The sequence below is a fragment of the Echiichthys vipera genome (assembly GCF_963691815.1).
Source record: "Echiichthys vipera genome assembly, chromosome: 9".
Classification (NCBI taxonomy): Eukaryota; Metazoa; Chordata; class Actinopteri; order Perciformes; family Trachinidae; genus Echiichthys; species Echiichthys vipera.
The window spans coordinates 26,358,226-26,385,248 of NC_139834.1; the positions used below are offsets into that span (position 1 = coordinate 26,358,226).

Genomic DNA, 27,023 nt, shown 5'->3' on the forward strand with positions numbered 1-27,023 from the left:
CAGCTAACCTGATCCTTCCCTATATCATGCTGAAACTGAATTCACTGATGTGCATTATTCAGTCTTTCTCTTTACATCAGTTTGATACTAATTAACCAACATGGTTCTGGCTTTCCAATGTAATTTCTTTATTGTATGTCTCACTGATGTTGACTGATCAGATTGTGGCTCAGTCAGCGAATGCAAACCTTAAAGCCAGAGCTTGATATAGTTTTAGGTGTCCATTACACTGACTGTAGAAGGCTGCACATATGAATATTGCATGAACATGCACCATCTTCTGTGCAGCTTCTCTCTGGGGCTGGACTTAAGTGGAGAGGACGGAAGGTTATTTCTGGATATGTTTAAAAAAACAAAAAAACAAGATTCATTTCCCCAGAACACAGTAAAGATCTCTTAATCAATAACTTGTAATTGATTTGCTCCAAAGGGAGGAACCTGGCCAGAGGTTATTGCTTTTGGTTTCATGTTCACTTTAACTTTGCAGTGTTAGTCATGTCCGGACCATTACATGATTGCAGATAGCCTCTGAATTGCGGATGACTGTAATTAGATGTCTTGTGAAATCCCTGTGCATTTCCCTCCTTGCTGTGTCGAATAGCCGGAAGGGGCTAAGGTAAAAGCATACACTGTGCAGTCTCGCATGGTTATTGCACTTGGTTTTCTAGGGGGGACCGACCCCGACTGCATTCACCACCAGCACACACCCCTCAGCACCGGTGATGCATCCCCGCGGCAGGGACACGGACAACTCCCCGTTAGAGTCGTCTCGACTTTAGAATGGTGCAGAAATCTCTCAACGGCGGGGTTTACCCAGCTCAAGCCGGAGAGAAGAAGCACAAAGTCGGCTTTGTGGGATTGGACCCTGGTGCTCCCGAATCCAGCAGGGACGGGGCGCTGCTCATTGCGGCTACGGAAAGCACCAAGAGGAACAGCATCCTCTGCAGACCGAGGTCCAGCATCTCCGCCGGGAGACCCAGACCGTCGAAGAAAAATGCCAGCTATCGGAAACTACAGAATTTCCTCTACAATGCGCTGGAGAGACCGCGGGGATGGGCGTTCATCTACCACGCTTATGTGTAAGTAGTGCATGTTGGTTCTGTCATCGTGGCCTTTTACCTTTCGAGTCAGGGGTTTTGGAGGGGCTGTCGGGGAGTTTTGCGGGTTTTGGGTCTCGTTTTACATTGATGCTGGTCGGATGGCGCATGGACGGGTTAAGCGTTGTCATGCTGCCAAGCAGCTATAGCCCGATTATAGGAGGGGTAGGCTCACTCCACCTGCAGAAGTCCTGCTTTAACTCCTCCGCTTGCCTGTTGGAACTCATGCTTATGTCATATATTTAAGATGTTTCAGGACATGAGCTCACATTTTACACAGCATCGTTTCCCGTTGATCAGAGTCTCATGTGTTGCTGCAGCAGTAGGTTTCAGCACCGCGTCCGTGGACAGCTCCGCGCCACGTCAGTACTCTCACTAATTACCGTTGCAGTCAGCTCTGCATGTGGACTCTACCACAAACACACACACACACACACACACACACACACACACACACACACACACACACACACACACACACACACACACACACACACACACACACACACACACACACACACACACACACACACACACACACACACACACACACACACACACACACACACACACACACACATTCACTGTCTCTGTGCAGGCAGGCAGATGGACTGTTATTTGGATACTACAGCTAGTCTGTGAGCTTGTAGTTAGAACATGATGATATGTGTTTGTGTGTAAGGTCTGGATTGAAGACAATAACACTGTCACACTCAAGTGATGCTTTTTACAAATAATATAGGTTGGTGATCTGTGACCTCTAGTGAGCGGTCAGCATTGATGCAAGCGACCCAACAATCTTTTGAGAAAAACATCCCTTACAGTAATTCTCATGAAGCAATTTAGTGATGCACTTCCACAAAGTTGAGGGCCTAACAAGAGACCGACTGAGTGCAGCAGAGGTTGAGATATCCACACTTGGATCATTTCCCATAATGCAACCAATAGTAACCTTCTGCTTCATGAATGCCCAAATCTTTCAAACTACATGTCTGACAGACTTTATGTTGATAAAGCTCCTCCACACCACAGATGGCTCCTTAATTCCTACTAAACTGACCTTTTTTGTGTAAAAGCAGTTTTCTTTTAACACAGCTTATTGCAGTAGTTTTATCCATCCCATTAAGGTGAAATGTTATAGTAGTTAGTTCAGCATGTCAGCCTCCAAATGTCAGCTCTATTCTCCAAATGATGAGGGGGGTGAACTGCCCTCCAGACATGCCTGGATCCGTCCTCTGTAGTGATACTGCATGCTTGGTAGTGAGGAGTTGAATCGCCACAGCAATAAGGAATTCACTGTGCGCAGCATATAGACTCCCCGGAGACAACTGGATGCTCAGAAGTAGGCCTGTGCTTTAATGTGACCCCCTCCCCTCTCTCTCACACACATACACACAGGCCCTCAGGTTACTGTTGAAACATTAACAGAACACTATAACAAAAACACCTTCTTTACCGTTTGTCTTGCTTTATTATGATCTTCATTGATCAATGTTGTTCTTAGGTAGCAGTGCTAAATTCATGGCTGGATCTAGTGCAGGTAGCAGTGATGTCTTTGGGTAATACAACATTTAGAGCCAACCAGCTAGAACAGTTCCTGTAATGTGCTTCCTAAAATCATAATCCAGTGGAGAGCATGTTGTAAATTCATGTTCAGCTCTACCCTCATGAAAATGAATGGGGCAGCGCAGTCACATGTTGTAGAAAGTTCATACAAAGTTCACACTTTGCATTCAGCCTGCATGAGGACATCTGCGTAGCGTAACCATGATTCTACCTCTATTCCACTAGTTTTTTTCATACATTAGTCTACACACTTCATTTAATCTCCTTAATCTTTTTACAGCCGGCTGATTTATAAAACTTTCATGTGCCGACTTCAGTTGAATCTTTCCTCTCCTCCTTCATTCTTCTACTTATCTCTGCTCCAAGAGACAGCTTCGGTAACAGAAATGACACTGCTGCCTCTTGCAAAACATGCTAGGCTAGCATATTCCTTTTTAATGCATGTCCCCCTGAAATGTTAGGCAGGTGTCTCATTTGTAATATATGTGTGAATGATCAATATGTGGTACATGAGTGCCTATAACCAGAGTGCTCTCTGTCTTGCTGCCTCTCGTCTTTCTCTTTCTCCCTCTATCTATCTAGCTGTCTGAGACCAAGGCCACCATTCCCCTTGTGTCCTGTCGCTGGTCCGACATCAGTTAAAGGAGAGAGACACAGTGAAGGATATTTCTGTGGATTTAGCATGCATTTTGAATTCCTATGTATGAAAGGGAAAACATTTACAGCAAACTCTTTTTCCATACGCCTGCTGTCATAACAGTTGCAGTGTGTCTCCGGTGTCTGTTCACACACATTCTGTATTGAGGGACAATTTGACAGTTTGCACAAAAGGCTTTTGATTTGTCATGTTCTTGTCTCTAGCGACAGCTCTGCATTCTCTACGGAAATGCCGTAGCGACGGTATATCCCTGCACTGATATAAAGATCAGGGCTCTGATATCTTCATTGATTTGGCTTCAATAGGAGCCTCATTAATATGTGTTCGCCTGCAGGAAGCACCAACTGTGGGAAGAAAATTGAATGGCCTCTGCAGCTGTGTGATGAATGTGTCAGTTCCACACCGAGGTATAACAAAGGACTACTGCTGAAAAGGACAACAAAGAGAGGAGGGCAAACAGAGAGTTCTGAAATTCATCGACGAGTGAAAACAAAATAAACGCTCTGTTAAACTTTATTAGAGTCATTCAATGAGCCAGATTGAGGACATGTTTCAGTTTTTTCACTTTTCTGCTGAGGTGGCCAGCTGAAGACAAACTGAGGAAGAAATAAGGCGAGGACAGTAGACAGATGCTGGCTGCCAAACTGCTGAGATGTGACTGAGTGGTCTGTTTTAGGAGAATGGGTGTCTAATGGGAGTTGGAAGTACAAGACTAGAGTCTGAATGCTGGGTCCTGTATTTGGGTTATGACATGGATTGTGTTCCCATTCCTATTTTGATGAATAGCCCCAGAAAGCTGTTAGGATATTTTAATATTTGATATTTCTATCCCTCACGATGTTGACACAAGAATGCACCGTTGCTCAGCTCAACACACTAAAGGTTTTTGCTGCTAAAGCTTTACATAACATTCACTTAGCTGATGCTTTTATCCAAAGTGACTTACAACAAGTGCCTTCTACTGTGAAGTGTGACTTGTATTAATGGGCCGAGATGCAGTCTGAACAGTCTACTGCGATTTGGCAGTAACAGAGCGTAGTGGACGGGTTCGGGTGTATGGTTTGGCCATGTCCTCGATGTAGAAAGGAACTGAGCCATTTGTAGCAAGGCAGGCAACTACCAGTGGCTTGTATTGGATTTAAGCTGCAGGCGGTAGCCATTACAGGTTGCAGAGTAGTGTTAGAGAACTTGGGTAGGTTAAAGACCAACTGCGCCGCTGCATTCCGGATGAGCTGCAGAAGTTGAATGGCACATGGTTCAGGTTCAGGGCTTTCATGGTGTGGTTTATGGCTGCAGCAGGCAGCTGTTTTGAATGGGAGGTCTCTAAAACACTCACTGTAATGACCTGGACATAGTGGAGCATTTAGCAGCCTACACAGCCAGATACTTTCTAAGGGGTCCGAGGAGACCAAACACAGAGCTAAAAGAGGTATCACTTGGATCTGCATTCATCAGATGGACACAATGCTAATGTTGCTCTGTAGCTTCTGAGTGTGTGAATAAGTCATAAGTTCGCCCGTGAAAAGTGAATATATGTGATATATGTGAAGCATGATTCTGCTGCCCAAAGTGGCCAAAAGGATCAGCTATTGCGGGTTTAGAAATCATCAAAAGAATCTAAATTTATTTCTAAAGTGTAGAATGGTAAAACACAATTTGTCCATCCTCTGATAAAAATAATATAATTGTTTTTTGGTTCTGTTTTTAAACTGAATGGCATTTCTGTAATTTTACTATTGCTACATTTGTCTCTATTGGGATCCATCCTGGAAGAGGGATCCCTCCTCTGGTTGTTTGTGTACTTTTAAGTTATCTGTCTCTTACCAGATACTTAGCATACCTTGAGGCTCTCATTTAACATCACACCATTTAAAAAAAAAAGTAATCTGTTTACACTGATTTGCAGACAGTAGCAAACAATCAACTGTAAAGTGAAGATTTTTGTCCAAAACAGGAAAACCCTTCTGTGTTTCTCAGTAATGGCTGCTGCGAATACTGCATGCACCGCAAGGTACCCCTGTGGCTCCCGAGGAACACGACAACAGCGGATAGCTACACTAGCAGGGTCACTAGCGCATGTGCTTACACAAGACCGGTGCTCATCCTCAAACATCCCCAGAGGAGCTTACACAGAATGAATTGAATTGAATTGTCTTTATTGTCATTGTACCAGTACAACCGAATGAATGAACGCTGCAGTGCTAGCACATGGTCTTAGTGGAAAATCCCTCCTTTTGTTATTTGCCCTCCTCTAGTTCGTTGCAGTCTAAATTTAGCGTGATGAGCATGTCTGGGTAGGCAATGTTGTGCTGAGCGGGGCAAATCAATGTTTCTTTATATGCAGCTCAGGAGGAACTGCAGGCTTTTCTGCCTCCAACAACATCCCCCTCAACTTGATTTATCAATAGTCAAGTTCCTACTGATGTCGTCTGAACCTCTCTGGCAGACGTGTGGATGTGCCTGTGGGTGTTTGTCACTGCAAGAGGGAATCTGATTTTCTCTCTAAGTGGGTTTTTTGGGTGAACAGAGGCGGCATTTCAGATGAGATGGCGTAAAAATAGAGCACTATGATCACGTGTGTGTCAGAGTGTGTGTAGTTGAAACATCGTTCTGACTGATGTTGAATGAGAACCACTCATCCTTCTTCAATCGGGTCAATAGAATTAGAACTAGTAATAGTAATCTAATAATAAATCAGGAGATGAAATAGTGTCGATTTCAGGTCCTGCCACAGATATTTATTGTAATGTTGCATACGTAATAAAAAGAATAGTTTGGGATATACTCCCTTTGCTGCAGACAGTTCTATGAGAAAATTGATATCTATGCAGTACTGTAGGTACGGGGGGGTCAGCGTGTTTTCCAAAATGTTGATCTGTTTCTTACAAAATTGGCACAATTGCAGTTTGTGTCATACATACATACCAGTCAGACTATAGATGACCTTTTCATGGCTCTTGTGGCCAAACACATGTAAAGTAGAAGGGTTTGACATGTTTATTGCTCTCTTTGTCCTGACAAGACCTCACGTCTCCCACCCAGACTTTCCCATAACCCCAAGCTGCTTTGTGTATCCACAGCCAGTGTGATGGCGTCGAAGTAGAAATGAATCTGTCGAAGTTCCACTCTGCTGATGGTTGAGGGAAGCGTAGCTGTGGGAGCTAATTGTTTGGCTGCTTCAGGAGGCCGGATCTGCCCCTCTCCATCAGCAAGTGTCCTCATTAGTAGGTACTGATGAGCTTGGCAAGCTTGAGTCAGGACAGTTGCAGGTACTGATGTTCCAGTCAGACTTGCAGTGAACCATGTTCTTTGTCCCTATCATTTTGTCAGGGGTTGTATGTGTTTTATGCCTCTGCACTGTTGACAGCTGTGGACAAAGGCACTATATCTTCAGGTTGTCTGGCACAAACACACTGACACTGAGACAATTTAGAATCTGTTTATTTTGACCTAACGTCAGCATGAGTGTTTCCTTGTTGGAAATGCGATCATGATGAATTGTTGTGGGTTTTGGCAAGTAGCTTTTGTCCCCTCTTCCCAGTAACGGACCGTACTGGCCTATTTTCACCCCTGAATTCAACACAACACTGCTCAGTGCTCACCTCCATCTTCATGTGGGATTTGGGCTGCAAGGCTGAAGAGGAGAAAGTGCTGCGGAGCTGGAAGGGGCACTGAAAACTTATTCAGTATGACTAACTGCAGATAATCTGCAGCTAAATATTCAGTATGCTACTATATACGTAATTACAAGTTAAAGAAGGGAAAAGTGTTGACAAAGACTAAGCTAACAGGTTAATGTTCACCATTTACAGACTTCGCACACCTTTCTTTGAGAAGAACTGGGTGACATATTGAAAGGTGCAACATAATGACAGTCAGTAAGTGTCGTTCCCCACCAGCCTCAGGGACAGGACCGAACCATTTCATGAAATACAGAGAGGGGTTGGGAGGAGCAGAGAGGCTCTATAAGCGTTTCTTTTTGGGGGGAAAATAATGGAAGAAAAAAACAAAACTTTTATGAGCATATTTAAAGTTGAAAAAAAATCCCCATTGTTTTAATTTTTTAAGGGCCTCTGTCAGTCATGGTCCCTTTGAATAGTTTCCCTCCCCTTAAGACACCTCTGTATGTCTGTCCCACAGGGGGACGATATCTCAGGAACCTCTGGAGGAAATGTCTTTAAATCAACCCCAATTTCCTCTGACTCAAAAATGGACTGATTAGATTTTGGAGGTCAAAGGTCACTGTAACCTCACAAAATGCATTGCAAATGTCTAATAGGATAAAGTGATGACATTTTAAACCTAAAAGTAATGTTTCTATCCATTATTCAATGCTAAAACCAGCCCATTGCTTCATTTCCATGGCCAACCAACCCACAATCTTTTCTAACACTAAGTGGTTTTGTTGCCTACACCTAACCCAAGGTTTTATGTGAGTTCACCAAGTAAACGTTTTGACTGCATTAAAACAGCGACCAGAATGGGAGTGGGAGCTTCATGCTTTTGACCCGCAGGGCGTCCCAGGGCATTGACATGTGTAATCTTGTGTAATTGTATAGATCCCTGTGCTGCCACGTTGAAAATGTATGTGACGATTCCTCGTTTCGACAAAAAAATACACATACCTTTTATCAAATCCCTTCAAAGTCTTCAATACAGTACATACTGTACACAGTATAATGCAAGTCTGAACAGACATGGATGTAAGATGTAACTTGACTGGTTGATGAAGGCATTCAACCGCATGGTGAGAATTCTAGTTAAGGAATAAAAGAGATCTGCTTTTTTACTGTCATTTAAGTAGGAGACATTTTGGTATTCCACAGAGCTAATTAACTTGTTAAGTTATCAGCTAGAATTCTGCCCGACACGTCCTATTTATGGATGTGTTTGCAGCATCCATAAAAAGGTCTTCAGATGGTGAAATGACAAGTCAATGTGACAGGTCAAAGTGCCGTAAATGACAAGAAGTGACTGACCTAAATAAGCTCCGTGGCTACGGAGGAAAAGACGGGAACACTAGACATCGTTGCCACATTTCTGCACTTGGGAAAGGAGGTGTGTAAAGGGGCAGCAATGGATTCCCTTAAAACTCAAAATCTGCTCAAGCTTATTTCAGTGAATATAAACAACACAGTGACAACGCGCACATGTAATTTGCACCTTCGCTCTTGCAGGAGGGGGTGGTCATCAAGGCACCAAATTGGTGCTAAAAAAATGTAAGGAAGGAATATGTGTTTTTGCCATTCCTGGTGATTATATATACATGAAACACGACAACCACTGGTGCAAGAACAACCTGCAAAATTGAGTGACCTTGAACAGAAGAAAACTAAACCTGGGAATGAATGAAACAGTGTTGTTAGTTCAAACTGACAAAATCTATACAGACTATAATTCCAATATACCAGAGACTCCTTTCAACAATTTACATATAATCCAGCCTTTACAGACAAGCTGCAGGGTTAGGGCAGAGTGTGATAAAAGCTTTCTCAGCACATGAAGAGCTCACTTCTACCAAGCAACCACTGACAGCTGTAGCCGTCAATGATTTATGAGATGCCAAAAACACACATATACTGTAGGCCTACTGTAGATGTTATAGAGAATGACCTCAATCTAACAAAGGAAAATGTACAAGTCTTTACGCCTTTGATGAAGAATAATAAAGAAAAGCATAAAGAATATGCTCATCCGTGGAGTTTACCATGCTTGCCACATACTATTGATCTGTGTCGCTTCATTCTCATTGGCTGACAGCCAGTGGGTGCTGCCAAGAGTTTGATATGACCAAACAGAAACTGCAGCAACAGGAGAGGCGACATCAGGTGAGCTGCAGTTATGGTAAAAGGAGAAAAAAAGTTACAGCGGGGGAAACCAGGAAGGATTGATGAGGGTCCTTGATGGGGATGGATGAGGACCAGATGAAGTGTGATAGAAAGTAGTAAAGTAGATAGAAAGTTAAGGCTTCGATAAACTTGTGTGTCACGGTCGATCACATGAAAAATCCGATTTGCTCGAGGAGTTTAGTGTGTTAAAAGCTTCCTAGAAGGGAAGGCTCAGAGGCGATGGGCCCCTCAGTAAACTATATCAGTTTTAGGCAGGAAAGAAATGTGTCTTGTTGCATTTTTATCTTTAGAGTTAAGCTTTTGCTTCAGATCACGGTCAGGGGAAAACACTTCTGCTGAACATGTCAAGCCCAGTTCAATTAAACAAAGACTAAACCGATGGGTTTTGTACCATCTGAGAAGGCTTTCAGTCTAAAGTGTCAGCCTTATCGTTAGGCTAAAGCTGATATTAAGAATCTGAATAATTTGATTAAATGTTTTGAGCTGAATGTAATCCTTGGCTTGAATATGTGACCCTGTATAAGATTCAGTCCAGGGTAGTTGTGTTGAATGATGGTGCAGACATGGAATCATTGTTGTACTAGGTTTACTGGGCTGGTGTTTACTCATTACAGGCCTTGGATAACATTTTGCCACACACCCTACACTTTTTAAAGTTGCAGAAATCAATATTTCTTATACAAACTCGCTTCCAAAAGAGCTGGGATGTTGTGTAAAATGTCAATAAAGAAACAGAATGTGTTGATTGCTATACATTATACCCTATATTTAAATATTTAATTGAAAATAGCACAAAGACAACATATGAAATGCTGAAACTGAGAAATGTCATTGTTTAATGAAAATGATACGTCCATTTGAATTTGATCCATCATTCATTCATTCATCTTCAACCGCTTATCCCGGGGTCGGGGTCACGGGGGGGGGCATCGGGCGTGAGGCGGGGTACACCCTGGACAGGACGCCAGTCTATCGCAGGGCACATAGAGACGATCAGAGACATAACAACCAATATTTCTCTGTCTTTTTAAACGACCATAGTCCAGTTTGCATGTCACTACATCATGTATTTTGCTCAGCGTACCTTTTCAGAGCATCTAATTCATCAGCCCACTTTTAAACTGTGTTTTGACAAATGACATCACTTTAGTGTAGTGCGAGCTTTAATGTGTAATATCTGATCTTGTGCTCCGATGATACTTGTACAGTATATCTACTATATGACTAATGTTAGTTGCAGTATTGGGTTTCACCAGGCACTCTCCATTAGCTCTGCTTTGGATTCTTTCCAGTACATAGATCTTCTCTGAAGAAAGCCCCTCAGGTCGGGCCCAGCCGTGCCTCATCCTTTTCAAATCACATGTTATCTTCCATCCAATAAAGCGCTCTCCTGATGGTCTCATAATGTCCTGGAGGTGTGGCTGCAGAATTGATTTTTTTCCAGATCACATCAGTCTACATCACTTCTCCCTGTTATATAAAATAATCATTGTTCTATTGATCTTTAAACTGGTTTTGGATATGATTGTTCTGTGGTATTGTGGGGTATGGAGAAATCACCTCTGACATTAACTCCCATCCTATGTTGAAAAGGGGTTGATGTGACAAACATCTCTAATGACTTCTACAGAAAGCATGATGCTTCTTAGACTGTAAGGAGGAGGTACATAAGGCTTTGTCACTCCAGTGAAGAGCAGCTGACTCACACAGACAGTTAAAACACTCCCTCTGTCAAATAAGAGCTGGCACACAGAGGCAGGTGGATGACGATGTTAGCTGATGTTACTCCATGTTCTACACTCACAGCTGATCAGATTTCTTGAATGCTTTAATGCAAACATACGCTCCCTAGACTTTCATATGTGAAACCTTAATGCAACTGAATTATATTATTGTTTTATTGTGTTATTATTTGAAAAACCTGAAAACCTAATTGAAAATTAAAGCTGTACAAAGTTGCGTTGATGCTGAAAACCTGTGTAGGCCGACTTTTTTTTCCAGTACATTAAAAAAGGATAAAAAATCAATAAGGGTATTGATAAAAGACTGGAAATCAGACTCTTTACCGGCATTGGTATAAATACAGTTTATTCCCACCAGTAAAGATGCTATATCTATGTGTTTCTCTGATATATTGAACTTCCTACCTGTATCTACAGGATTTGACAAATGTAACAGTGACACACCCTAGAAAAAAAAGCAATAACATTGTGTTTGTACTCCTATCTGTTCCAGCTTCCTCTTGGTCTTCTCCTGTCTCATACTCTCAGTCTTTGCCACCATCAGAGAGTTCAAAAACAGCTCAGAGAGTGCCTTGTACATCCTGGTAGGTATCATTTCATTTTCTGTACTCTATATACATTGATGGCACAGGGTTAACTCCACCATTTTGGTTCGTTCCACAGGAAATTGTGACCATCGTGGTGTTTGGAGTGGAGTACATTGTAAGGATATGGGCTGCTGGCTGCTGCTGTCGATACAGAGGATGGAGGGGGAGGCTCAAATTTGCCCGAAAGCCTTTCTGTGTCATAGGTGAGAAACCAGGGTCATTTCTCTCACCTTGTCCTCTCAGAAGAACATACGTCAAGTAGAATTTATTACATTACACGGATGCACTACTGTGTTTTTCCATCCTTTCCTTTTTCAAATGCAGGCTTGAGCGAGGATATGAGGATAACAATCTTTGTTTTCCTTTGATTTCTTTTCGCCTTGAAAATGTGATACTTCCAATACTAGTTTCCTAAGTACTTAACACTATTACAAGAAAATTGATCCTGGTTGCACACATTATAGTGTTTTTAATTCAGTCTGATTTCATCAGGGATGTACTGTATCTGCTTCCCAGAGTGTGCAGAGTTCTGTGATTGTGTTTTGCTCTCTCTCCAGACATTATGGTGCTGATAGCCTCAGTGTCCGTACTGGCAGCCGGATCTCAGGGAAATGTTTTCGCCACCTCGGCCATCAGGAGTCTGAGATTCCTGCAGATCCTGCGCATGCTGCGTATGGACCGCCGTGGAGGCACCTGGAAGCTGCTCGGCTCTGTAGTTTACGCCCACAGCAAGGTGACATCATTTTTCTGTAGGGGTTCAAGAGGAGTGGACTGCTCCTTCACTGAGACACCTTTCTTTATCTTGTCATCAGAGGGTTGGTGTTATTAGCCAGCCATGTATGTGGATAGCCTTTGGCCACATAAAACAGGATGATCGGATACAGATATAAGGTATAGGTCTTAGGCGTCTGCACAAGTTTACATTTGATCTGTTTTTTTGTGCTACTTCAGAGACACGCTGTTTCCAGGAGACCCATTTCCTTCCAGGAACATTTCTCTTGGTTTTATTTTAATGAGCTTTGAAATTGAATTATTAGCTTGCACTAATAAGCTGTAGAAAATGTGCCACTGTGTGTTTATGTGTGATGTGGTGAGAGAGAGAGAGAGAGAGAGAGAGAGAGAGAGAGAGAGAGAGAGAGAGAGAGGGCGGGTGTCAAGGGAAATAAAGACGTTTATTAAGTACTTGGTTTACCACTAAAAGCATGCAACTCACATAATCATGTCCAATATTATTACAGAATGGCTGTTTTTTTTGTTTTTTTGCTTTTTTACCAAATGACCAGGGTTACATCATCACTTTGCAAGACATCCTAGATGACATGTTATTACTTCAGATTCCCTAATGCACATGGTTTTGGTTTCCCTGTAGGAGCTGATTACGGCGTGGTACATAGGCTTCCTGTGTCTCATCCTGGCTTCATTCCTGGTCTACTCTGTGGAGAAGGAGTCAAATGAGGAGTTTGAGACCTATGCTGATGCTCTTTGGTGGGGACTGGTAAGACTAAAGTACCCGAATTATAGTTTATTTTTCTGTGATGTTATGAAAATGTATTTCAAGTTTCCCCCACTTCTATTGTAAAATATCTACAACCTGTATCACGACACTCGAAAAATTCAACTTTAATGTATCTTTTCACCAGATCACTCTCACCACCATTGGTTATGGTGATAAAGTACCCAAGACTTGGAATGGACGCTTGCTGGCAGCCACATTCAGCATGATCGGGGTGGCCTTTTTTGCACTCCCTGCTGTAAGTACAAGGGCTTGTCGGGGATACTTTGAACTCAGTGTCGTTGACATAGCGATAAACTTAAAGTGCTAATTTGTAAAAGTCTCATGTGAGTTCATTTAGCCTCTATCCATCATGGGGTTATCGATGCGCTGTGACAGCACCTCCCTAAGAAAGAGCGTGTCAGGTTCAGTCGTATTCTTGGATTTTCTTTTGATGAAATTTGAATGACTATACGAAGTTGCTCTTTGTCTGTTCTGTTTGTCGCCCCTAAAACACATTTAAAATTGATACACTGAATATACCCTATTTGATTTTATAGCTGTCATTGGCATATGCTTGAGAGTAGCATATTCATGCTAACGGAAAAATGTGTTTTTCTTATATTTCTGTCCCATAAAATGTCTGACATTGACTATACATTGTATCTGAGCAAAGTTGGTCACTAGAGAGGTGTTTTCACACTCCTCATCTGAAGGAGGAGATGTCTGTGCACTTCTCTGACACTAACGTACCTCGGGCAAACTTTAGTTGGTACTACACAACAAATCATATACCAATTTGCTGTCTAATATGGGAAACACTATTCGACTGGGGAAAACTCTCCAGCTCAGCGTGGACTGTCAGTACTCACAGAAAACATTACTGTCATCAGAGCTGTCAGCCACTGACAGTCACAAGCTAACAAACAACAGAAACAAATGCTAACTACTCTTACCATTCTGCAGGGTTGTGCTAGTCCGCCATCTGCTCCAGGGGCACCGCAGCTTCCTGTCTGAAGATAGCTCAAACATGTAGGCCTACAGCTGAATCTCTCCAATGTTTTTAGCCAGCTCGAAGTTCACTGCTCTTTCACTTGTCAGCTTTGGGCATTGAGAGAAGCTGCAATGTATAGTCACTGAAACGTCTCAGCCTAGCGTGAGCACAAGCAGTGGTTGTGGACGGGGTGATGCCAGATCTAAGGAGAAAGATTTTTCAGAGTTAGTTGCAATTAATATTTTGTTTAACATGAATTTTCTTAGTTAAAAAGGAATTTATTTTACATGTTTTAAAATATGTCTGGAGGCATACTTTAGAGGCAAAGCTGCAGGTTTATAGCTCTATGAAGCGCACATCATTCGGCTCATTGTTGTACTTTTACGTCATGCGACTTTACTGTTTGGTTAAGTCTCAGGACTCTCGTCACTGCCGTTTCCAGCAGGCAGCTGTTTTCAGCATTAAAGCTCAGGTACATGCTGAGCAAACCGCAGACAGACAAAGTCAGCAGCTACCGTAGCTGGTACAAACTGTAACATTTAGCAACTAAAGAGACACTTTTCCCTCTGGAGTTCATAGAGACCAAAAACAGAGCTAAATGGAGGAGGAATATGCAGCTTACATTCATCCGGTCACCAAAAACATGATCCAAATGCTAAAGCTAATGCTAAGGTAATACATCAGAGTTGTGTTCACAGCTTGCTGAGCTGCCACCAAGTCACCAAAGAAATAAAAAACGTAATAGTAACACACCCTTTTTCATAAGAAGACATTTTGAGTTGTTCTAACAAGAAAGCACAGGAGGAACTAACAACAATCATGGCTCAGTAACATTTAACTGTCTCCGTGATCGGCACAATAACACTGCTCCGAACCTAAATGGAATGCAGCCATTGTTAATATTAATAATCACACCTTTGCTTCTCTTATTATGAAATATCTGCTGTGATACATTGCTTTATATGATGCGTCAGCAGCTAATAACTTCTAGTGTTTTATTATCCTACTCCAGTTAGCCTACTCAGAAAAGAAAGCACTTTAAGTGAGTCAGTCGGTTACATTTGTCTTTGGTGGTACTTAGACTGTAGCAGTAAGCTAAAAGCTTCCTGTGAATCCACAAAAACTCAGTAAGCTTTCATTTCATGATGTTGTAGTTTCAGTCACTGATGTATTTGCAAGCTTTGGCGGTTCACCTGAGAGTTGGATGACGAAGAAGATGTCGGACTCAGCAGTGAGCTTTGAGTAAGCAGCTAAGACCTGTTTAGTCTATCACACTGGATTGCTGCATCAGCACTCTGTTAACAGGAACCTACTTTTGTCACAATGACTTCAGATGTGTGTGTGGAGGGAATCAGCATTTTCTGTCACATTTCGACTACCTCAAGACTTTGCAGACGTGTGAAAATCTGTGATATTACATCTTTAAAAATCATTTTGTTGCGTGGCTTACTGGCCTGTCTTGTGGAAGGGTTCTACAAGGTGTTTATTGAGTAGTTGCAATTCCATCTCCTGGCCAGTAGAGGTCATTAAAGCTAACGGCTCATCACTTTAAGGACTCTGTGCAGACTTTATAAAAATATATATAACCGTCTCTGCATCCCACTGATTCTGTACAGGGCATCCTGGGTTCTGGCTTCGCCCTCAAAGTCCAAGAGCAACACAGGCAGAAGCATTTTGAGAAGAGACGTAACCCTGCAGCCGGCCTCATCCAGGTATAAAAACTGTATAACAACACCATGAACAGACTGATCAAACTTTAATATTACTACTACTAGTACTACTACTACTACTACTACTACTGATAATAATAATAATAATAATAATAATAAATACTTTTATTCTCCATCCAGGCTGCTTGGAGGTTTTATGCCACTAACCTTTCCCGTACTGATCTTCTGTACACTTGGGATTTTTACGAGCAGACTGTAGCCGTCCCAATGTACAGGTAAGTGATTAAAAAAAATCCTGTACATTATTCAGCATTTTCAGTCAATACAACTGTCATCTCCTATCACATTCTGCCATCTCTCTCCAAACTGGTTAGCTAGGAAGACTGCACCTACAGAGTATCCTTGTCTTATTGTATTCCCTCTGAATCAAATACTGTCTGCTGTGAAGAATCACACACTGGTGTGACTTTTCACTTTCTGCTTCAATAAGGGTAATTTTACAGTGGATGGATCTGGTGTCTTGGCAGTGACAACAGAATCTCTTAGCCAGTGGCTACTTTGTCAGATTAACCAATTATTTTGCTGTCCAACTGTATATGATTCAGCAAACAGAGTGCCGTGTTTGACTTTGCAGAATGCAGATTTTTTTTGCTTTTCGTGCGAAAGAAGTAGAAGATTGCTGCTTGTCTGTACTATTTCGAAATTACTTCATGTTCAGTGTCATTCTAATAGTAATTTGTGGTGAAAAGGTGATGACCAGCAGAACAGATAACTGCCAAACTAAATGGAATTAGCTTTAAAGTGCCCAACGGCTAGCTTTAACCTTCCGACACTGAGTTGCTGCGAGTGACTTGAAAGAAGTGCTCTTTGTCTTTTCCCAGACTTATTCCACCTCTGAATCAGCTGGACCTGCTGAGGAATCTGAAGGGCAAGTCATTCAGGTATATACACAACAGTTATGTTGCTATAATATTGATAATGACACATAATATTAATGAAGAAATACATTAGGAGTAGAAAATGCAGATTTGAAAGGAGAGAAAAAAATGCAGTCCATGTTAAAGCTACATTTATCCGTATGATTATATTAACCAATTATTAATTAAACGACAACCTTTGACAAGATCACTGGTGAACTAATGGAACATTTAGCAAGCCCCAGACCCAGTGACATTTTTCAACATTTGGTGAAGACCAAAAGAATTAAAAGAGAATCAATACTGCACTTAAATCGGTCATGTTGCCAGAAACAGGACTCAAAATGAAAACTATTGCTAAATGTTACGCCGGGTCTGCCATATCAACCTCTTTCACACTGGGAGCTTCAGTTCTGATCAGCAGTGATGGAAACAGGACTCCTGGCCCCTTTTCCAGCATGATGCCATGATGCACGTTGGTAACTTCTGCTACTCATTGTCATCTCAAACAATTTCATCTGTCTCCACACAATCGGTGCTCAAACATCGTTCCAAATAGTCGGCACTGAGTTTGAAAGAGAGACTAAATAAGTAACAGATATAAAAAAGAAGTTACCCACGTAACATTTGCACTGGCCTCCATGCTGTTTTCTACGTGAATACTAAATAAAAAGGTAAGGCAAACTGGCACTGGGAAAGGAGTCTATTCCTTATTTTTGGCAGGTTTACCCGTGTTTACACAGGTACGCAGTTAACAACAAGCTTACAACGTGTACAGGGATAAAAGCACAACACTCAGCAGCAACATTCAGCGTCCAGACGATCTGCTACAACAAATGGGCTTAACTGTCTCTGTTGTGATAGTTTCCTGAACAGGCTCAACAGTGACCACACAGGTTATTTTCTGAAAAGTTCAGAGATCTTCAGCTGCACAGCAGCACAAAAAGGGTGGAGCAGTCAGAATAAAATATGCTGGCTGCGGCGTATTTTCTCTAGACGTTTAGACGTCCAAGATCAAGTTCAGTCGGGCCAAGTCAAGAGTGAGTCCAGAGGAAATTGAAACCTGTTCAAGACCATAATAGGCTAAAGTGTCTTTCCACTGGTAATATACTGTAGTAATTAAAGAGTAGGGATGGATCTATAAACAAGATTGATATCAAACTCATCAATGCAGAACTTAGGCAATGTTCTGTAATACTCATCCCAAATCACAACTTGACTAGTGCAATAGGCGAGCCCAAGACAATTCTATGTCCAACATGGCACACGAACAAGACAAGTACAAGACTTTAAGTGCTATAGCCCTGACATACAGTGTAACGCATGACCGACTTGCACCATGTAACAGCTGGTGTCTTCTCTCTTCACAGGAAGGAGTCTCACACAGAAACCTCCCCCAGGTCTGTGATCTGATACGTTTTTATTTCTTTTTCATCTCCCTTTGGCTTCTCTTCAAATCTGCTCTTAGCTGCTGCTGAGGCACTCTTCTTGGGGGAGCGTGCATACAGTGTGTGCGTGTATGTACGTGTGTTGGGGGTTATTGTAAGTCCTGCGTGTCAGACATGGACAGGGCTGTATTTTAAAGCACCTCCTTCAAGAACGGTCATGCTGCATTCGCTCACATGGTGCTCAACGATCAGCTCACTTTGGCCTCACTCCCACTTTCTGAGATATCACCCATAAGCTGCTCTTTGATAGCTTCAGCATCACCTCAGGGGGAAAACGTGATTTTGAACACTTGAAGAGCCTTGCTTGATTTCGATCACACTGGTTTTGACAAAAGAAACAAGTGTAATTATTGTACAATGTGGTAACACTTTATCATGACTTAGTCCTTTGCAAGACATTTGCATATTTTTGTTTAACTATGATATAAACAATCTGCCTTAAAAGATATAAGCAGATGGAAAAATAACAAAAGGCAAATACATTCCACTATTTAACAGTGTTGATTTATGATACGAAGCAGGTTGCAAATGAATTACAGGTTAAAGTTACAATAAAGTGTTACTGGCAACACAGTATGGCACATACTGCTGTTTTCCTGACTGTATCCACTGCTACTTTATCTTTTTGTGTCTCCTCTACTACTGCCCACCACTCCAGTAATGAAAATGCACACAAAGACAGACTTTGCGGGTGCTGTCCGAGAACTCTTAGGTATAGTTGCTGCTCAGACACTAACAATTGCACTGCAAGTCTGTGTGTCTCCTTCCATTCCTACCTTTGTTCCTCTCCCTCTGTAAACACAAGTAAAGGGTTGAGGAATCCCAGAATATAATAATATGTCACGTAGTGAACAATAGAATCTGGCTTTACGTTTGTAGTGTAGTGCATTTCTGTCAGGGATGACTCCGTGAAAGAGCTAATCTGCCCACACATTTTACCTTTTTTTCTGAAAAATCCCCTGCAGATATACATCTTGTTTACCGCCCTGTCACAGTTGATTTATGGTTTCTGTTTATTAATGTCTCAATGCTGTTAATTTGCTTGCTGCCTCTTTTTTAATTTCCTATTCAGCACTTACGTACAAACTTCTTTTCAGCAGGCAAGGTGCATATTGCCGACTACCTAACAATGTGTTTCCTTTGATTGAGTCCTGTGTATCAGGTGGTGCATACAGTATGATGGTGAATTATTTTGCATGATTTGTGTTCACTTTTTGCAGCTCTTCCTTTTTGAGGCGTGCAGTGTCACTTTGCTTCCTATGCATGCTTGCTTGTAGCTTCCTGCTGCTTGCCTGAGCCACTGAATGCTCGACTATGTTCGTATGTGGACATGGCTCCTTCTGCCGTACGACATTGTCCATTTTGCGTTTCTGCTCAGGTAAGATTTATTATCACATCAGTGCTGAATTCGACAAATTCCCAAGATTACACTTAGAACAATAAAGTAGTAGGATAAAGACATTTAGTGGCAGATAGTAGTGTACTTTAATTTAATGGTGCCGTAACAAATTGGTTACTTTCCCCTTCTCATTACTTGCTTTCTGTAGTCGGAAGGCTAGTCTGAAGGACAAGGTGTTCCCTAGTCCTTCCAAGGCTCCCATTGCCAAGGGGAAATCTCAGTCTCCAGGGGCAGAGGACGGTGCTGATGGGAGTCCCAGCAAGGTCGCCAAGAGCTGGAGCTTCAATGAGAAGAACCGAGGGCCAAAGCAGTCCTTCAAAGTCCGGGGCAGCGCCTCACGTCAAAACTCAGAGGGTGAGGGAACTCCACACAGTACACAATAATGAATGTTAAAGGACATTACCACTGCCACTACACTTATTTTTAGGAATTACCAATTGCTCACAGTAAAATGAATGATCTATTTGCTCTATAATTGTATTTGTGTTAAGGTAAAAAAGTATTTTCAAAAGGAATAGCTCGACATTTTGAGGGAAAATGCTTCCTTGCTGGGACTTAGACGATCAATATTACTCATTTGAATGGTAAAAATTTAGCTACATCCATGTTTAGCTTAGCATAGAGAGTGGAAGCAGGGGAAAACAGCTAGCTATCCCTCCCTAGGGAGGCTCCAAACAGTTTCAGGGAAGTGAATGGAAGTGAAAACATATTTAATTACTTATGAAAAGATCACATGGAATAGCCTAAAGGTGTGTGTTTTGGTTAAAGAAGTAGTTCAGAGATACAGTAGTTTGGGGGATTTGACAGTCTTCACTGTCTCAGAACCAGGACAGAGCTTTTTATGTATTTAGTATAGGGTGGAGTTATGTCAGACAGCAATATTAGGCCACCTTGGCTCAGTTGTCAATCTTCTAATCAAACATAGTGAGAAAGCGAATAAGCCCAATCCTCAAAATGTCCAACTGTTCCTTTAAGCCTATATGCTGCTGTGGTCAGAAATAAGTCATATTATACTCATCAGTCAATATATTGCTCTAATCTTAGTGGAGAAATGAAGTCAAACCTTACATTCAGTAATGCTCTTTATCAAATTTAATACGGCAATTTACGGAAGCTCTGAGAGCCAGGTGAGATTTTCATTTCCTGGTGATCCATTTTCTAAGTCTGATCTGAATTGTTTTCTCTACTGTGTTTATGCAGAACAGATGGAAAAAAGTTTCGCCAGGATCTTTTCGTAAGTCATACACGAAGGAGAAAAACAATTCAGATCAGAGTTAGAAAATCACCAGAAAAAAGAATTTATATCATTTGCCTCTCAGCCGTAGGATTTAGATCACAAGTTACTAATTATTAATCTAGTAAACAGTAGCTTACTTGTGACTATTGTTCACATCGTTGAAACTGAATCTTTCCACAGTTGAATTCAGTTGATGTGGGGGTATATACAATAGAGAGCTCTGTGTGGCTCCATGCCATCTCAACAAGGTCAAAATTTCCCAGCTGTGCGTTTTAGAAGGAGTTGGTGCCACTCTACACTGGAGATCAAAATTAAAGAACAAATTATTAATACTTGATTTATTCTGATATGTTGTTATTCTATATTGTACAGAATTTGATAGAACATCAGCTGTGACTATACCACTGCTGTACTAGCATGTTTTTTTTTTAAATAACCAAGGCAATTCAACAAAAACCTTTATTTTGTGAATGCTAGTACAGCAGTGGTATAGACAACGCTGATATGCCATCAAATTCTGAACAATAAAAATAAAACTATTTCAGAATATATCAAGTATTAATAATTTGTTCTCTAATTTTGATCTCCAGTGAATTTCAATCAAGCCTATTTAAGATACATGATGTGATTGTGCAGACTTTGCAGAAACGGTCATGCAGGTAACAGAGGTCGGTTGGTTTGGATCATGTGTCCAGCCATCATTTGTTGCTAGGCAGCTCAACTGCATCCATATGTCATCCAGACCACTGTGTCACTATCAAAAAATATACTTCTCTCCTTCACCACTTCTTTGCCTTTTTGTTCAACTTGAACCGATTCTCATTAGTTGTCTTTCTTCTCCCGCTTCATGGCATGTTAAAGTGCTGATTGAAATGCAGGACGAAGACTTTGGACTGAGGCGTTCTCCAGGTTAGACAAGTCATCATGACATGTCCTCAATTAAGACTGTGATATAGTCTGTAATGTCTACCTGTATTTTACCATATATACCATATTGTTATATAAAGCTTTACAATATATGCCGTTTGGTAAGTGTAAATGTAAGAGAAGAGAGAGCAGCCCTTTCAAACATGAACCAGAAATCATTCAGTGGACTCCTGAAAGTTCTCATGTTTGGAATAGATTTGTCTGCCATTGTCATCCTGCTAGAATCCATAACAAATCTTTCTCCATGTCTCTCCTCTCTCTCTCTCTCTCTCTCTCTCTCTCTCTATTTGCAGCAATTGAAGGTTTAATAAGTAAGACATTGGGATATTTTGTTGGTTTGGCTTTTATGGGGGAAATAACCAAAAGTACAGTGAGCTCCAGCGGTCTGAGAAACCTGCATGTTGAAATCTGCTGAGATTTGTTCACTTGACATGAGCCCTTTTTTTTTATTTTGATTGAGTTTTTCCCTCAACGGTGACCGAAGACTGAAGCATGATACTAGCTGAGAACAAGCATGTATTTATTAGGGCTAGGGACATACATAGGGTTCTAGGTATGTATCTACAGTAGTGGTAGGCTAAGATAATTGTGGGTTCAAGTCAAGTGGTGCCAAGAGAATCCAAAATTGACCCAAAGATAAAAAGCCCAAAAAGGCCCGCTTTATGTTGCATGAAGAGACCTCACTTTCCCTACCAGAACCTCATCTAATCTCCCATAAACTGGGATTAGGCACCTTTTGCCTGTATGCAATGCCTTTCAAAATCCAAAGATTACAAAGTTAATTTAGACTGTAATCGGTGGTGGGAAGAGAGTACTTGTCATTAAAGGTTTCAGTAAAGCTTTATCCCATCAGCACTATCCTTCAATTCTGCACCAAGTCCTTTTTTCTGCTGTTCCACAGAGCCCGCTCACTACGCTCACTACTGGCTAACTGGCTTGAAACCAACGTATTACTAATTGAATGGTGCACCTTCAAAGCATAAAGCAACAGCCCTGCTTTGCTTCTGCCGTGGACTCTGGGCGCGTGGAAGCGGATTAAATATTCGTTAAAAGTGTCCCTGTCTTTGCTCTGTAGAGGCGAGTCTCCCAGGAGAGGAGATTGGTGATGATAAGAGCTGCCACTGTGAGTTTCTCACTCAAGAACTACCACCGGGCTTGAGGGTTACGATAAGGGCAATCTGGTAAGAACTCACTTTAGTACCCAATTTTAATTGCTTTGCAATGTTAACTTCACCCATGGAGATAGTGTGAAGTGTGTTTATGACTTTTCCTTTACTTAGTGGTCATCAATGGCGCATGCTTTACTAGCTCTGATAGTGTTAAAATGGTAACTCTGCCTTTTGAGTTTGGATTCTATTCAACGGTAATAATAACAACATTGTACTTAAGTTAATTGCTGACATCTGGAGACATGGTGACGTGTGACTGTACATATTTAAAACAAATGACTAAAAGGTTTCTCAGACTTGTCTTGCAAAATTTGGTTTCTTGTGACCACCACAAACCAACTTTGACCTACAGATTAGACTGTAGCTGTGCGGGCACACACACTTTCCCTGTGTAATACATATAAGAAAATATACTTAAAGTACTTAAAGTAAATGTGTGTGCAGTGCAGAAATATGCTCCCTATCAGTGTTTTCCTATTTATATCTTACGTTTCTGGATTCATATTCCTGCTGCATTAATATGTATGCAACACTGTTCTGTTTTTGCATTTTCCTGCTGATCCAAGAGGCTTTTTACAGAGTTTATTTAGCTTAAGAGGTAGTTTTTTTCTCAGTATATAAAGGGACACTTCAGCTTAAAGTTACTATATATTCTTAATATAGTATACACTTAAACTTGTGTTTTTTTAGGTGTCTAAAATACGTTTAGCTGCTGCACAAGTCCACAGCAGTATATTGCTTAGCTTCTGTGTCAGTACTCCTGTCTGCTTCTCCATACTGGGACTACTGTAGGTGATACACTGACTTTGAATGAGGACCACTTACAAATACTATCCCTTTATAGTGATTTATCCCATTGTAATAAGACACCCTGTTAATGAAAGACATTTTGACATGTCACTATTGGAAATGATGGCTGACTTATTTTTACTGCTTCAGTTTCAGGGTCCTCATGGTGTTCATGCTGGCTCACAGTCACACTGTCATGGCTTACGGGGACACTCGATTAAAACGGAGCTGTCGTTAATGTTATTAGCAACGCTTTAACTCTGCTTTTCTGACGAATCAAAATGTCTGCTGTGAAAAAGCCTACTCTATGTGTGTGACACTCTGTCCCTCCTCAGCATCATGAAGTTTCTGGTGTCAAAGAGACGGTTCAAAGAGAGCTTGCGGCCTTATGATGTCATGGATGTGATCGAGCAGTACTCTGCAGGTCACATTGACATGCTGTCTCGCATTAAGAACCTGCAGTCCAGGCAAGTGAACGTTCACTGTACACTATATTACTGTTTTAATCTGTCACTTTTACTGTGAGCCTAAATGTGGATATGGAGGCTACGGAAGCGTTTTCAGAGTTACTTCTTATGTTCACAACCCAGTGCCAAGAAAAAAACGTTGGCATTGGACATTGCTGCAAATGTTTCGTGTGTTGAATCTCAACGTTTCTGCAATCCGTTCTCATTCCCTTCTCGTCACTTTCTGACACTCCACAGTCGCAGTTTTAGACATTGATTAACGTTACTTAGGATTAGGCTGAAACACTATTTAGTTAGGGTAAGGGAAGATTGTGGTTTGGGGTAAAATAAGTATGTTTTGCCATGTAATTAAGTTGTGATTTTACATGTCATGGGTTGCGACATGAATGGAACACATACCTTGGTCTGCCAGGTGAAAGCCCACTGTGCATTTGACCAGTTTGAGGCTTGTAACTGTGTCACCTGATTTCTAGAGCGCTTAATGTTAGTTGAAAGCCTGGTGTGTGTCATACAGACACTAGAGGGTGCAAAATAAGGTGTCATATCAATGTCTCTGTGGTTTTCAGAATGCCAACATTTCTTTCTGCCGACCAACCTATTAGTTATTTACTAATAGTGATAGAGATGTGATTCAGTAATACAGCGTTTGTGGTGCCACTGGATACACACATGTTGTGACACACAAGTCATTGATTCGCCTGTTTCATTTGTTTCAACGACATGTGTTGTATTCAGATCCCAGTTATATGTCTGTAACATTGATATATCAAAATACGATCCACCTTCTCAGCTTTGAATGCATCACAAACTCATTTTTCGATACAACCTTGATGTATAATTCACATAGTTTTATCTCCCGCAAATGAGCTCCTCACATTTGGATCTCGTAAAGGTCTAACATGTACAATAAATATATTCCAACAGTGAAATACTTGCGCTCTTCATCCACGAAGCAAGTCAGACTCACCGTATGTCTTGTGCGTGTGGAATATATTGAAACGTGTTCTCCATAGCTGATGTGATTCCCATGTTGCTTCATTTTGCATTGCACTCATATCGTCTCTGTGTGCTTTGCCAGGATAGATATGATTGTGGGGCCACCTCCCCCATCAACACCTCGTCATAAGAAGTCCACTGAAGGTCCTAGGTTAGGTTAATAGACTGCACCTCTAGAATGACCATGTTACCAGCATTATGCTCCTTATACCATCATAGTCAAAAATATCGAAGCAGTAACATGCTACCTTATTATTTTGATTGACAGAACCCCTTTTGAGTTCAAGCCTCTTGACCTGTCTCATTTAGCCGGATAATCAAAAAAAAGTAAAACATTTTGAGGATGATGTGCAGTCCGTTTATCTCTTATGTCTCATTATTTCAGCTGCTGTCGAGAAAGGGCACGCGGAAAGAAAAAGTGATGCAGCCTGCCACTTTTCTCAGTGAATGTTAATGAGCCGTGTCATGTGGCCTCGCTCAACAGGGGTTTGACAGTGCTAGATGCTTGCTCTCACATTGGAGAGACAGAAGGAGAGCTCCCCCAGCAGGATGCAATGGAAATGAAGCATGAAGCACAATAAAAGCATGCCAAGTGATGCATTTTGGCCCTTAGACAAAAAAACATCCCCTCTATTCACACTTTGTTTTATTAATCTCATAATGCATGCATCCACACTGACCACCTGAAATCAATACTTTCCCGGGAGATGCTCGGGCCATCTTTCATTCTCATTAATTCATTCAAAACATGTTTGTAACACTTTCTTTACCTCATATCCATGTAACAGTAGTTCACATCATTGATTTCTTAAGTTAAAAACTCATGAGGCAGAACAGAATGGTTTTTAATCTTAGATATTACTTTTCTCAAATGCTAGAGTTGACCAGATAGTTGGTAAAGGTCCTAAAGCTGACGGTGATGTTGCAGATGACCAGAGCATGATGGGACGTCTGGTCAAAGTGGAAAAGCAGGTAAGGATGTTTTTTCCAGCTGTGCAAAGGTTGGAGTGTTTGTAATTCATGTTTTTATGATGACAAATACGTATATCTTCTTTTTTACATTGTGTGTTTTTCTTTCTCCCTGCAGGTGGTCTGTATGGACAGGAAACTAGATTTCCTGGTCAATGTGTATGTGCAGCGTATGGGCATCCCTCGCTCAGAAACAGATGCCTTTTTCAACTCTAAAGAGCCGTATCCAGCCCCGCCTTACCACAGCCCAGAGGAGAGCAAGCAGGAGAAGGAGAGGAAAGAGGAGGTGAAGGAGGAAAAGGAGGAGAAGACATGCTCAGCTGCAGATGTCCCGTGCTCTGATGGATCCTTGGAAAAGAAAGATCCTTTACTGGGTCGGTCTGTGATGAGATCGGTAGGTACTCCCTCCGGCAGCAACAGCCGCCCCTCTACCTCCTGGCAGCACCAGCTGCAGCACCCTCTCAGCCAGCCTGCCTGGAACAGCAGTGTGGCCAACACCCCTTCACCAGTCGGTGGCAGCGGCGAACATTCGCCCACCCTGTTCCGCCTCCCACCTCCACCTGCTCCGGTTCACGACCGATCCTCCTCCGGCCCGGGCCGCAGCGGCAGCTCCCAGAATAGGAGGCGACACAGGAGGCAGAGGTGTCAGCAAGATGCCACCGCCGTAGAGAGCGACACATCTCTGTCCATCCCATCTGTTGACCACGAGGAGCTGGAGCGCTCCTTCAGTGGCTTCAGCATCTCCCAGGCCAAGGAGGACTTCTTTGGGCCTTCTTTCTTTACAGGCTCAGGAGGGGGAGCAGCAGCAGAGACTGAAGCTGCAGCTGGACCTTCACTCTGTGCCAGGGTCAGACCCTTCATAGCAGAGGGAGAATCAGACACAGACTCTGACCTCTACGCTCCCTCACCTCTATCCTTCACCGGGGAGGTTGTATGTGGAGACAGGGCATGGCCAGGATTGAAGTAGGTAAGGAAGGACTGCTCTGCCTGGCAGAGAGGCTGGTGGTGAAGAGATCAGTGATTCTGTTGACATCAGGAGACCTTTCATAA

General features: G+C 41.9%; 1 protein-coding gene across 1 annotated transcript; it reads left to right on the plus strand.

The window, feature by feature from the left end:
* Positions 1-780: 780 nt before the first annotated feature.
* On the plus strand, positions 781-26,940 carry LOC310952268 (potassium voltage-gated channel subfamily KQT member 2-like; the record flags this gene model as incomplete). The annotated part of the gene is made up of 19 exons (XM_083920835.1): positions 781-1,079; positions 11,406-11,496; positions 11,576-11,702; positions 12,057-12,232; positions 12,869-12,994; positions 13,140-13,250; positions 15,602-15,697; positions 15,836-15,930; positions 16,537-16,596; positions 17,943-17,972; positions 18,679-18,732; positions 19,568-19,773; positions 21,518-21,565; positions 21,877-21,894; positions 22,659-22,764; positions 23,877-24,008; positions 25,087-25,155; positions 25,883-25,976; positions 26,092-26,940. The coding sequence occupies 19 exons, from the start codon at positions 781-783 to the stop codon at positions 26,938-26,940; spliced, it is 2,787 nt and encodes a 928-aa protein (XP_083776961.1).
* Positions 26,941-27,023: the final 83 nt, after the last annotated feature.